General features: G+C 37.9%; 1 protein-coding gene across 6 annotated transcripts in view; it reads left to right on the top strand.

Annotated features, from left to right (window-relative positions):
- LOC149556578 (putative LRR receptor-like serine/threonine-protein kinase At1g06840) overlaps positions 1-13072 on the top strand; it is a 269227-nt gene that overhangs the window by 39900 nt on the left and 216255 nt on the right. For all 6 annotated transcript variants that reach the window (XM_089830965.1, XM_089830964.1, XM_089830962.1 and 3 more), the window contains exons 3-4: positions 10824-10895; positions 11185-11256. In XM_089830965.1, the coding sequence (XP_089687091.1) occupies positions 10824-10895; positions 11185-11256 (144 nt within the window). The remainder of the gene's footprint in view (positions 1-10823; positions 10896-11184; positions 11257-13072) is intronic.

The raw sequence follows: 13072 nt of genomic DNA, 5'->3' as shown, positions 1-13072 counted from the left end.
GGCTTGTGCAATGCGCCGACTACGTTCCAAAGAATCATACTACACATATTCGACAAAATGTCCATCAAAAATTTCAAAGCATTCCTGGATGACTGGTCCGTTTTCAACACCGAAGAAAAACATTTGGCAGTGTTGGGCGAATGCATGGAAAGATGTCGAAGGGCACGACTAGCCTTAAATCCAAAGAAATGCAGATTCATGGTTCCGTAGGGAAGATTGCTGGGGCATATGGTCTATAAGGAGGGATTGAAAACAGATCCAGACAAAGTCAGAGTGATAATGGAAATGCAGTCCTCTACAAATGTAACAGAGGCAAAGTCATTTTTGGGACACAGTATGTTATATAAGATTCATCAATTTTTTTGCCAAAGTATCATATCTGTTGGACAAGTTAACATGCAAAGGGGAACCATTTAAATGGGAGAAAGAACAGGATGAGTCATTCGAAGGGTTGAAGGTACGGTTGGCCACAACACCTATATTGGCGTACCTAGATTGGAATAATGAATTCCATGTTCATGTCGATGCATCCAATTATGCAATAGGAGCAACTTTGGCGTAGACAGGCAACCATGGGTTAGATCGCACAATATATTTTGCCAGTCAACTACTGTCAAAAGCAGAACAAAACTACAGTACAATAGAATGAGAAGCCCTAGGAATGGTCTACGCAGTGCAGAAGTTCCAACATTACTTGTTGGCGACATTGTTTGTGTTTTATGTAGATCATCAGGCTCTGTTGTACCTAGTGAATAAACCTATCATCGAAGGTAGAATCAACCAATGGCTACTTTTGTTGCAAGAATTCACCTTCAAGATCATTGTACGGTCTGGGAAGAATCATGTCAGCATAGACCATTTGTTGCAAATCAAAATAGGAGAACCGACCGACAGAGTGAATGATGATTTCCCTAATGCCTAGTTATTTCAAATTGCAGTACTGCCAAAATGGTACATAAGTATTGGGGAGTACCTTTCCATGGGACAACAACCAAAGGATATGCCACAAAGTGAAAGGCAAAAATTAGCATTTAGGAGTTGTACATTTCAATTGATTAATGGATTACGTTACAAAGTGGGGCCTGATCACATCTTGCGATGGTGTGTGTTAGAGGAGGAAATACCGAGGGTGTTGAAGGAAGCACATGAGGGTCCATCAGGTGGATACAGGCCGATATATGGGACTTGATACCACAACGCAAAAAATATTGTTGGCAGGACTGTGGTGGCCAGCAGTGTACAACAACGCACGCAAATGGGTCGTCAAGTGTGACACTTGCAAAAGGGCTGGAAAGCCACTAAAGAGAGACTTTATGTTGCTTAACCCCGCTCATGCACATGAATTATTCGAATGATGGGGATTGGATTTCGTAGGACCTCTGAAAGTAAGCCGAATGCATCGATGCCGATATATAGTCATCGCTACGGAATACTTAACAAATTGGGTAGAAGCACGGGCTCTATCGGATAACTCAGTTGTCATTATAGAAAAATTCATCTATGAGCAAATAATCACTCGGTATGGGATTCCACTTCAGATAACGAGTGACCGTGGAGGGCATTTTGTCAATCACGTCATTAAACTGTTGACAAGAGAATTCAAGATATATCATTCTCTATCAAGCTCGTACTACCCTTGAGCAAACAGACAGGTTGAGGCTATGAACAAGATCTTGGTAGCAATCATCTACAAGTCGTGTGGTTGAAGGTGAAGACTGGGAGGAGAAATTGCCCTTTGCTCTCTGGGCATATTGCACGGCATACAAGGTGACAACGGGACACACACTATTCCAGTTGATGTTTGGGTAGGAGGTGGTGGTACCAACAGAATTTATGATACCGAGTCTAAGGATCACGCTGGAGAATAAGTTGGGCGACATGGAAAGCCCTGGGGGAAAGGTTGCATAATCTGAACAAACTTGAGGAGAAGCAGCTGTTGGCACAATGGGCCACGAAGGTGACGCAAAACATGCGCAAAGCATGGCATGATAAACACCTAAAACTGAACAAGTTCCAACCAGGACAGCCGGTGTTGAAATATGACGGACGAAACGAAATCAAACCAGGAAAGTTTAAAGTCAAATGGGTCGGGCCATACCAGATCTGAGAAGTAGGTCATAACAGAGCAATAAAGTTTTGGACATTGGACGGGCAAGAAATTCTGAAAACGGTGAACGGTTCGAAATTGAAAATATATTAGGTGCGACCTGTTCCGTCGTCAACGAATATCAAGGAGTAGTAGAATTTGGGAAAAAAATATTAAAAAAAAAGAGTTACTAAAGGTCACCGTACGACATTTCCAGCAGATGAATAAGCACCATACGGAAAAAAAAGAGAAACAATGCTTTAAATATATGCACCGTACGGATTTTTCCTTAGTGAGTTTTCAATTGCCTTGTATGGTATTTGCTCAGGTGCATAGACATCGTATGACACAAATGCCGCACGACCACTTTATGTGCTCATTGTAACCATACGAAAAGGAGGGTCGACATAGAGTTTTGTCTTGCAAATTTTATATTACCTGTACGGCAATTGCCCAGGTTCCTGTTTTATAAACACCGTACGGCTTCCAACCCATACGGGTTTCTAATTCCATAGTACAGTCCTAGTTCCCCATATCCGTATGGCATCCAAAGAAGCAGAGGCTAAGCTATTATATTTAACACAGCCACTGGAAGTGTACTAGTGTATGGACATTAGGCAATTGAAGGGCTCAACTGTACATGCCTTCACCATATGGCTTCTTCAAGAGATTAGTGAAACAATCAAACACCGTATGCTGGTAAGAAAAGGTTAAGGCCGTATGCTCAGAAAGTACAGCATGAGGAATTTTTTTGTTCAGGATTGTAGAGGCCGCCATACGGCAAGGAGTCAACACAAGATTTGCATAGTGAGAACCAGGAGACCACGCATGACAAAGGAAAACAAATATTAATCCAAGGGCTGTAGGACAATTATAAAGCAATTGATGGACACTGTACAACAAAGTTAGAAGCAGAGAAACCACTGTACGTCATTTCCTTGCTTATGAGGATAGCAGAAGCAGAAGTCGTCCCTAAGTCTTCAAATAGGGCCCTACAGACGACAGGGAACTAGAGAAATTTGTAGGACAGTTGGTTTGTAAGAACAATTAAGTGACCTTCTCACAATGCCCCAGTTACGGACGACCATTCTGAATATGACACCATTTCCGAAAGCGACAAAGAAAACAGGAAGGGACAGTAGTGGAATGAAGGCAACAGACCCAATGCTTCTAGCACTCATAACGAGAAGGCATTTGACAGTAGTTGACATGGGCATTCTGGGAACTGTTCTGACAGACAATTGTGGACGGAGGGTCAGGCATGAATGTGTTACTAGAAGATGTATGGAAAATGTTGGGACAATTTACGTTGTGGCCACCAACATTCCAGTTGCTCTCGGCAGACTAGCACGGGATCAAACCGTTGGGAACCTTGATGGCGCAACCGGTAACTATTGGAATACAACCATTTTTATTGGATTTCGTGGTCATTCCACTAAAAAGAAGAGGGTATGATGCTATTCTTCAATGGAGTTGGTTGGTACAAGCAAAAGTAAAACATGACTGGAAATGAAATACCCTATCAATGGAGTGCAGAGGCAGAAGATTCATAATTGACCTGCACACACAATTGGTAGGTGAGGAGGCAGCGTCGTTAGACTCAGAAGGTGAAGGTGAGAGTGATGATGAAGGAAAGAAGAGAATGGAACCGGACGAAGGAGTATTGAGATTAGAAGGAGGATCAAATGAGGACGACCTAGACTCGGTGAATGGCCTTTTCTATTGGCAGATGGAGGATTACGAATTCTTTTCGAGCTGTAATATGTTAAGGGTCGATGAAAAAGCGAGAGGAAAATGAATGTCTGAAGGAATACAGAGAAGTGGAAGAAACAAAGGCAATTACGGCTGAAGCTAAAGGTAACAAAAGGAAAGATTCCACCGTCTGGTACACGGTAAACGGACCGCGCGGAAAGAAAAGGTTACACCGCACCATGAAATTAGTAGAAAGATGCCGATAGCAAGGAAAACACATCATATGGTCTGCACAAAAAAGAAGAAGTGCTTAATAAAAACTTTAGCAGTATAGAGTGAAGGTTCTCAAATCAAGAATACAGCTATTGACGGCATGGAGTGGCAGCCGACGAAATTCAAGGTACGTGATATGGAAAACTTGAGGGAGGGATCATGTTTTTTAAATAAACTTGATGAGCGACGATTGCAGGCAAAATGGGCCACGGAGGTGACATAGAATAGGTGCAAAGCGGGACATGATAAACACCTAAAACTGAACAAGCTCCAACTAGGACAGTTGGTGTTGAAGTATGACGGACGGAACGAAATCAAACCAGGAAAGTTTAAAGTCAAATGGGTCGGGCCATACTAGATCCGGGAAGTAGGTGATAATGGAGCAATAAAGTTATGGACACTGGACTGGCAGGAAATTTCGGAAATGGTGAATGGTTCTAAGTTGAAAATATACCATGCGTGACCTGTTCTGTCGTTGACAAATATCGAGGATCAGTGAAATTCAGCAAAAAAAAAAAAGAAAAAATGATAAATTGAAATAGTTCAGAATGAGTAACATATGATACCGAAGGGAAGGGAAAGACATAAAAGGTAGTAAAACGTAAGCGATTGGCTGAAAGAGTATGGAATCGGAAGAAAATCACAAAAATGGTGTGTTCCATGTAGTTTTGTGTGGCTTTGAGAGTGCTAATTTGGTTTTGGCAGCTGCCCCAGGACCCCGCGAGGGCGTTGCCCCTCGATCCCGCTGGATGCCCCCTAGACCCCCAGTCGGTGTAGTTATCAGTCGTGGGAAGTGTGACTAGTTGATGAGACCTAGAGCTGTTGCAGGCATAGTGTGCTAGAGGTGGAAAGATCAACGGAGCAAGCCTTTTGAAAGGGGTGATAGGCTCTGAGGCACTTCAAGTAGGTGTTGGACGTGAAGCTGTCTTGGTGGATGCATAGAGAGCTCAGGAGGAGTTGATCATCTAGTTGAAGGCAGTACAACAACACTTGGCTCAGGGTACCCAGGAGTTGGAAGCAGAGAAAGCAGCACGGGTGGCTATCAAGGTCAGCTTGATTAAGGAGATAGTATTGTGTTAGCAGAGGCTACAGATGCAATGTGGTTTGGAGACGAGTTTGGTGCAGGCACGGGACGAATGTGAAAGTGGTGTGACAGAAATAGATCTATCTTGTTGTAGTTAGTCAGTTAATGTATTCTGTTTTGTCAATCTATCTTGGATATTTTGTAATTGTTGTCCGGAGACGACTTCTTCTTTTAGGGGGGATGATGTCGTCAGTAAATATTGTATAGCCGACGGGTTGATGTCGTCGGTAATTGTTATGTAGCTGACGGACCCCTTTGGGAAGGTTCTTGTTATGTAGCCGATGGGCCCCTTTGGGAAGGTTCTTCGGGATGGTACATGTACGACTTTGGATCATGGTTGTAATCATCATTGTAAGCATTATGTAATCTCTTCAGCATATATGCGAATAGTAAAAGGAGTACTGCCGTTACATATTCTTGTCTATTGTCTGTTGCATTAATTCATTTACCCCATGTGGTAAACAGCCTTGGAAAGACTTTATGAATTATGCTAGGAATATAGTACAAGTGGGCCTTCACTTAATTGTATGAGCTTGTATATTTTTACCTGTGCTCATTGCAAGTTCAAACATATGACCTACCATTTGGAACCTACCATATCATATCAGCATACTTCCACGAGGGTAAATTCACATTTGTTTTGAAGTGGGATTGGCCCATGAAACTAGAACTGATTTCCATTGTAGTCCCTATGGCAACAAGTTTAGAAAACAATATATTTCGATGAAACCAAAAAAGGTCCTAACTTGTTCAAATGCAGATGAATGAAAAACAAAACAAACTCAATCTAAGAATATTCTTCCATAATTTTCTCTGCAAGAAATGGGTTTTTGCACAAATGCAGGAATATCAATCTTATCCCTTTGGAATCTTCAATGATCAATCGTCACCTCTAAATGTGTAATGACAAGCAAGAGCAAAAGTGAGACAAGTATATTTGGTTTGTGTTCTATTCCAAAATGAAGCGGACATGTTTCTGTTTTTCTTTGTTTTAAGGTTTAATTTAGGATTTAGAGTTAGGTTTTCCAGCCGACTTGTTAAACATGGAGACTAAAAGTCTTAAAATAAAAATAAGTAAAAAGCTAAAAACCTGCTCGGAACCCTGTGGGCATGTTTGGAATATATGTAATTTCAAGCTAGACTGTCCTTTGTACCCGGGATTCCAACCTGAAATTCAGAACCTTAGAAGAACCCACATGGAATCAAACCCAGTTCAGATTTGATTCCAGGACTGTAAGGGATTGAATTAAAAAAGCACACGAAATGATTGATCATTGGCTAAATGTGTTCAAGTTTTGTTTGTTATAATTTGAGGAAAGATCTGGACACAAGGATGTTTCAGTCTGTTTGTTACATTCACAACATCAACATAGATTCACCATATAAAGCTTGATAGTATGATACTATAATTTTATAAAATGGGTCTTATAAAAAAGGATAGAATCACCAAAGTAATTAAACTAGATGCTTAATATGGACATATTTGAGATATTTTGATTTTATAAGCACCCATCCTAGTTTGAAATTTTAGAAACTTAAATCAACTCTTTAATTGATGCAAAGGAAAATAGGGAATCTTAAGTAAGTTTATGTAAAGGTACATGCTGCAAATATCTTTGATTCCACTATGAGCTTTAAATGTTGGAGGAAGAGGAATTCTATGCTAATATGCTTAGTTACCGATTCGGATACGGAATCGAAAGCGGATGTGGGAAGTGGATACATGATGCAGGATTTTTTTTTTGGGGTATGGATGCGTTTGGAAATGACTATATATATATATGTAATATTACTATATATGCAAAGAATTTAAGAAACTTATAAATACAAGGACTTAGAGTTAGAAACTTAGAAATATACAAACATACAGCATTTGATAGTATCATTATTAATTTATTCATATGATACTTCATCATTGATCAAGATTCAAGATATTTCATATGTCAATTAAATAGTTCAAGTTTCAAATTAAAACTTCATAGGCACAAATATTCATGTTCTAGACTCCATGTCCAAACTACAAAATCAAGAACATAGTTCATGATTCAATGTTCACTAATCATAATCATAAGGATTCTCAAAAAAATTTGGATTCTCCTCATCTCCAACAGCTGCAAGGTCCATACAATTTGAACCAAAAATGGTTCCACTTGCGCTAGATGGACCATGTGTCACGGACCTATCATCATCATCATCCATCATCATAGTAAGATCATGAAGTGTTGCATACTCAGGGAGTACATCCCTTAGTTTGGCTGCCCCATCCATGTATTCATCATCCTTATGTGACAAAAGACGCAAATTGGTATGAATGTAGACCAAGTCTTCAACTTTCTTTGACCCCAACAAGTTGCACTTCATTGAATGGATATAGGAGTATGTACTCCAATTCTTTTTAGCAACAAAAGAACTTGCAACCTGCATTGTGTTCACAAAATTAATTTAAAAAAATTAAACATACAAACGAAAAGTAAATGACAATATGATAGAAATTAGAATACAAGTTGTAATGTGAAAACAAAACTCAAAACTTACTTGTGAGAGGACTTTAATTGCAAGAGGTTGTAGATTCTTGTATGGCTAACCATACATGTACCACCATGTGATTGCTCCCATTTTATTTTGGTCCTTAATTGTAAATGGAGTAAGCTTTGCTCTGGAAGCAAATAAGCCAAGCTCTAGCCTCACCTTTTCATGCATCTCATCATCTTGGAAGATTCTTGCAAAAGCTTTTGAGCACCCATTAGCAACCTCTTCATCAACAAATGGTGCAATTCTATTTGGCATAGAAAGTACCGCCTCGCTATAATACCTCAGACATAAAGCATATGCAAGGAGGTGCAATGGGGTAGTCATCTTCTCCCAATGATGCATAATTATTGCTTTCAATTTACTGCATAAGGCTTGACATTTTGTAGGGTTACTCTCATGTGCTTGTATAGAATGTTTTACCTTCTCAACCATAGTGTCCATGCCATCATACACATCTCCCAAGCAAGGTGTATCTGTATCGGCAAAATGAAGCATAGTCATGATGGGCTCGGTGGTACCCAATACATATTGCACACGAACCAACCAATGTTCATCCAAGATCATACCTTTAATCTTTAGGGCTCTTTTTGTATTTGAAGCCTTGCACACACCCCATTAAGGACGAATGACCATTTGGCTCAAAGCATCTTTCACCTTGAGAAGTCGTCTCTTAACAATGGTATGAGATGCAAAATGGGTCTTAGCAACCTAAGCAAGTTAACAATATGTCAAATTTCAATTGACAATAAAATTATAATTAATTTTACCATCAACAACTTCAATTGTGAGTATGTTCTAAAAATGGATTGTGACATGTTGTGGTTAGTCACAAACATTTGGATGTCCTCTCCCTCTTCGTATATTTTCTTCACCCAATCTATTTGAGTGACAACTTGTTGCATAATCAAGTTGAGGGAGTGTACAGTGCATGGTGTCCAAAAAATATGGTCATACTGACCCTCAACCAAAGCACCAACTCCTCTGCAATTTTTGGCATTGTTTGTAACAACTTGGACCACGTTCTCACTACCCACCATATCTATGGCCTCAATGAGAATATTAGAGATGAATTGTGGATCCTTCACCTCCCCTTGAGAATCAATTGCCTTTAGAAACATTGCCCCTTTGGGGGACACTGCAATCACATTAATTAGTGGCTTGTTTCTTGTATCTTTCAAACCATTAGACACAATTGTCACACCTGAAGTTTTCTAAGAATTTCTAATGGGTTGAAGTGCTTTTTCTATAGAAACTCTCTCCTCTTGCAAGAGTGTGGTACACACCTTTTTCATATCTAGGACTTGTGTAATCATCTGGTACTTCTTCGGTGGCTCTTACCATTTCCTTCCAATATGGTGATCTTACCAGGTTGAAAGGAAGGCCATTACCATAGAGGCAACGTGCAATGGCTTTATCAACATGGTCTCTTGCCTCCATTTTAAATGTAGAGTGCAATGGGCCTCTTTTCTGGGCTGCTGCAAAATTTTCTACTTCATCCTCCTCTCTTGGTACAAGTACTTGCATGAATGCATGTTTTGAAGATACAATTGGTTCCATTTCAGTGGGTGGTTGCATTTTGTTCTTTTTTGAGGAAGGAGGTTGATAATAACTCTTTTTTGATATTTTAACCAAATAATCAGCAACCTCTCGTTCTTTTAGAAATGAAGCTATTCGTGCATTAGACAACCCCTTCCCATCCACACTTTTGCACATTCCAAAACCTTTACTAGCAGGGCCCATGAAATGAAGCTTTACCTGAGAATAAGAGCTATTGAAAGGCTTTGCTTTGTTACTTGACAATAATTACAATTCCAAAAATAGGAGCCACCACCTGCAACTTGTGATATTCTTGTTGTATGTCTCCATAGAGGAGACCCTAAATCAATTTTGAAATTATCCCCTCCTGCCACTGAACTCTGACCTTGTCCTCCCATTGAACTTTGACTACCGGTGGTAGCCATTTTGGCACAATAAAATGTAGTTTCTTTCTATAATGAGAAATTAAATAAATTTAAATCAATTTAAAAACTATGAGTATCAAGCATACAATTAAAAAACAATGGTACAAAACCATTCAAATAGATACCTAAAATTGTTTCTCAATTTCTTTTTTTATTTTTTTTTTGAAAAAAACTTGAAAATTTCTTCACAAACTTGAAAAAATTCATCAAAATCTCTAAAAAATCCATTGAAACACTCAAGAATGGGATAAAATTCTTACCTCTTAGTGTTTTAATGAACTTGTGGAAGCCAACTCTTGCCCTATGATCGTTCTTCTTCGATAATAATCAAGTCGCCTTCAAAATGCCAAAATGGAAGCCAAATGAGAAGAGCAAACCCAGCTGCAAACAAAATGATAGTTGAATGCTTTCAAGGCCTCTATTAGGGCTGTTTTAGGGTTTGGAATGATATTATAAGCCAAAATGGCACATTTTTTAAATGAAATTTATGTTACAAAAAGCATTTTTTTGTTTTCTGGTGGCTTTCCTGCAGAGGCATCTGGATGCCATCCAGATGCCATCAGTAGGCATCCAGATGTGTCTAGAAGGCATCCGCAGGGCTTCCTCATGCCTCTGCGTGCCTGTCCACCTCCGCTTCCGCCTCTCTTGTCTCCTGCAATGAATCGGTATCTTAGCTAATATGTAAAAGAAAAGTGCTACATAGGTCTGGTTATCATGAACAAGTGAAAAAGAAGAGATCAAAATTGCCATAGAATGGTGATGAAAAAAGCTAGACCAGAGAAAGAATAAGGTCAACATTAGTTACAGAGAAAAAATGTACATTTGACCCTAGATTCATTTATCCATTTTTATCTTTTGCAGCCACCATTTTCTCACCATGATGTAGAATATAAGTGGACAAAAGCATTGTAGTTTAACAATGCATGAAAAGGCTGATTAAGCGAGTGCAATCAATTCTTTCCTGATTTTTATCAGCAAAATGTAATTCATCTGACATGATTTTTGGAATAAGGTGGATATACTTATATAAATATTTTTTCTGTATCTGGAACATCCTAAGAGACAAATCAATTGATTCTATGTACTTAACAGAAACTTTTATCTCCCTTTTCTCAGTGATGTCACTTTTAATTCATGTTAACTTTAGAGTTTCCTTTATCACAGTTTGTAATTTATTTCAGCATTGGGTATGCAGGGAATTGTTAAATATGAATCTTACAGGAAGTTTAGCTCCAGAAATCGGACAACTACAAAATCTTACAATTTTGTAAGTTCAAATTGCAATTAGTGTCATATTTTGATTGTCAAACTTCTTTTACTGCTAATATGATCTATTCATGAAGACCTAGAAATTTTATCATTGATTTTTCATAATTCGATTAAAAAATATTGTTTAGTTTATATAAAGTTAATCCTTCTTCCCTTTTTGCTTAATTTTACGTGATAGTAAATAACATTTGTAATCTGCATTTTACATTTTTGGATTAGCTATGATTTATCGGATAGGAAATATACAAAGTTATGATTCTTATCTTCGTGTTTCCTTTTTTTGAAAGGGATTTCATGTGGAACAACATAAGTGGCACCATTCCAAAGGCGATTGGAAGCATAACAACTCTTAAACTCTTGTGAGTTTCCTGATAATCCAAAGATTTATTTTGGGTAGATTATAGTGGTTTGTTGGAAGATATACATTGGACTTATAATTTTTTTCTTCTTTGCTGTGCGCTCTTACAGAGCAGAGGTATAGTTATCTTTCCCTCCACTAATTCAGATGTTATTGATGAACTGAAAAGTCCTTTTTGTTTCTCTTCCATGTAACTTAGAAATGACCAAAACTAAAATAGTAAAACTAAGAGAGTCCAAAAGCGAAATGCATACACATAACTGCATAGAGCACTAGTTTAACATGTGGCCTACAAGTCAAATATCACGAGGAAGCAAATTACAGTAAGCCACTTATGTTGAATGCAAAGATATTACTTTTATGATTTATCAATAATGTCCTCTAGTAGGTTGCTTTTTTGAATCTTCAAAAGCAGGAAAAGGTGTTTACCCCTTTCCTTTACTAGGGACATGAAGCTCAAGATATAATAGTTGTAGGCTTATACTTTCCTTGCTTGGAGATTCCAAACTCACAACTATTCAAGAGTTTGATTTGATACTAATGAATATTTTAAAAGTAAAACATCATAGGTTCTTTTGTGCTTTGTGGTTATCTTGCCTTGTAATTACCAGTAACATGCACGAGAGAAAGATTATTATGACAAGTTTGGGAAAATAGTTGTCAAGATGATGAGTTGAATATGGGAAATAATACACATAGTAATTAATCTTGCAAATATAAAATATTGAAATTCCTAATTTGTCATATTCTTGCTTTCATGTCTCCCTTTTACAAATAAAATAATTGGGAGGCCTAAAGCCTATTACCATTTTTATTTAGACTAAAGGATAAGATTAGTGAAATATTTTAAAAATAATAATAATATTTTAAGTTTCTTAAAACATTATAAAAGACAACTTAAATATTATTATCACTCAGATAAAGTGGGCCACATAAATGGATTTAATAAAGCCTTTTTTAATGTTTTATTAAAATGCTTTTAAGAGAGCACTTTTGGAGGTAATTGTAATTAAAAATGAAGGGGCCAAAGTGGAGTCTACAAAATAGAGGCAAATTGCTCAAAAAGAGACCATTGGATTTCAAATGGTCTAGAGGACCGGTATGGAACTTTTTGAAGGGAATTTTTGATTTTCACGGTCACCCTAATTTAATAGCTTCTGGGAATGAGAATTCAAAGTTTTAAATTTTGGACGCTTAACAAAGTGACAATAGTGTTCAGAATAGTTAAATAGTAAAATCTCTTATTTTGGAACAATTAGGTTTATTTACATTATTGAAATGATTTTAAATTGTAAGTTTCAGAAAATCTTTGGGGTGCTTAAATTGTAGGTTTTAATGGGGACCTTAAACTCTATTTTTTTGGAAGAGGAGCTTTGAAAAAATGTAATTTTCTATGGGATTGTTGGGAAACTTTTCCTAGATAATAGAAGTTTGTACTTTTTAGCTTTGCATTTATAAGCAGTGAAAAATGGGTGGGGCTATCATCTTTAAAATATTCCTAAAATATCTCAAGCAGTTCCAACTCTATTTTTTAAGGAAGCCCTCTTCCGTAGGACCTCAACTTAAAGGTCTCATTTGAAAAATGCAAAATATTTAGCAGCTCGTTTTTCTATGAAAATTCAGATTTGTACCTATGGCCAAACTCTCACTAGTAGAATGAAAGCTCCATTGTGTTTTAAGCTGAAGAAGAAATTCTATCTTCACGAGAGCTTTCTATATAGGGATTGATGAGTGCTGAAAGTTTTGAGTAGGGACAAAAATTCTTGTTGGTTGGTCCATATTCAGAGGTGTCTCAAGGTGGGGTTTGCACAGCTACC

Source organism: Cupressus sempervirens, chromosome 5 (genome assembly GCF_028749045.1).
Source record: "Cupressus sempervirens isolate cs-2001-9-10 chromosome 5, ASM2874904v1, whole genome shotgun sequence".
NCBI classification, from domain to species: Eukaryota; Viridiplantae; Streptophyta; class Pinopsida; order Cupressales; family Cupressaceae; genus Cupressus; species Cupressus sempervirens.
Note: the sequence above shows the minus strand (reverse complement) of the source record. Positions and strands in the feature narration are given on the sequence as shown.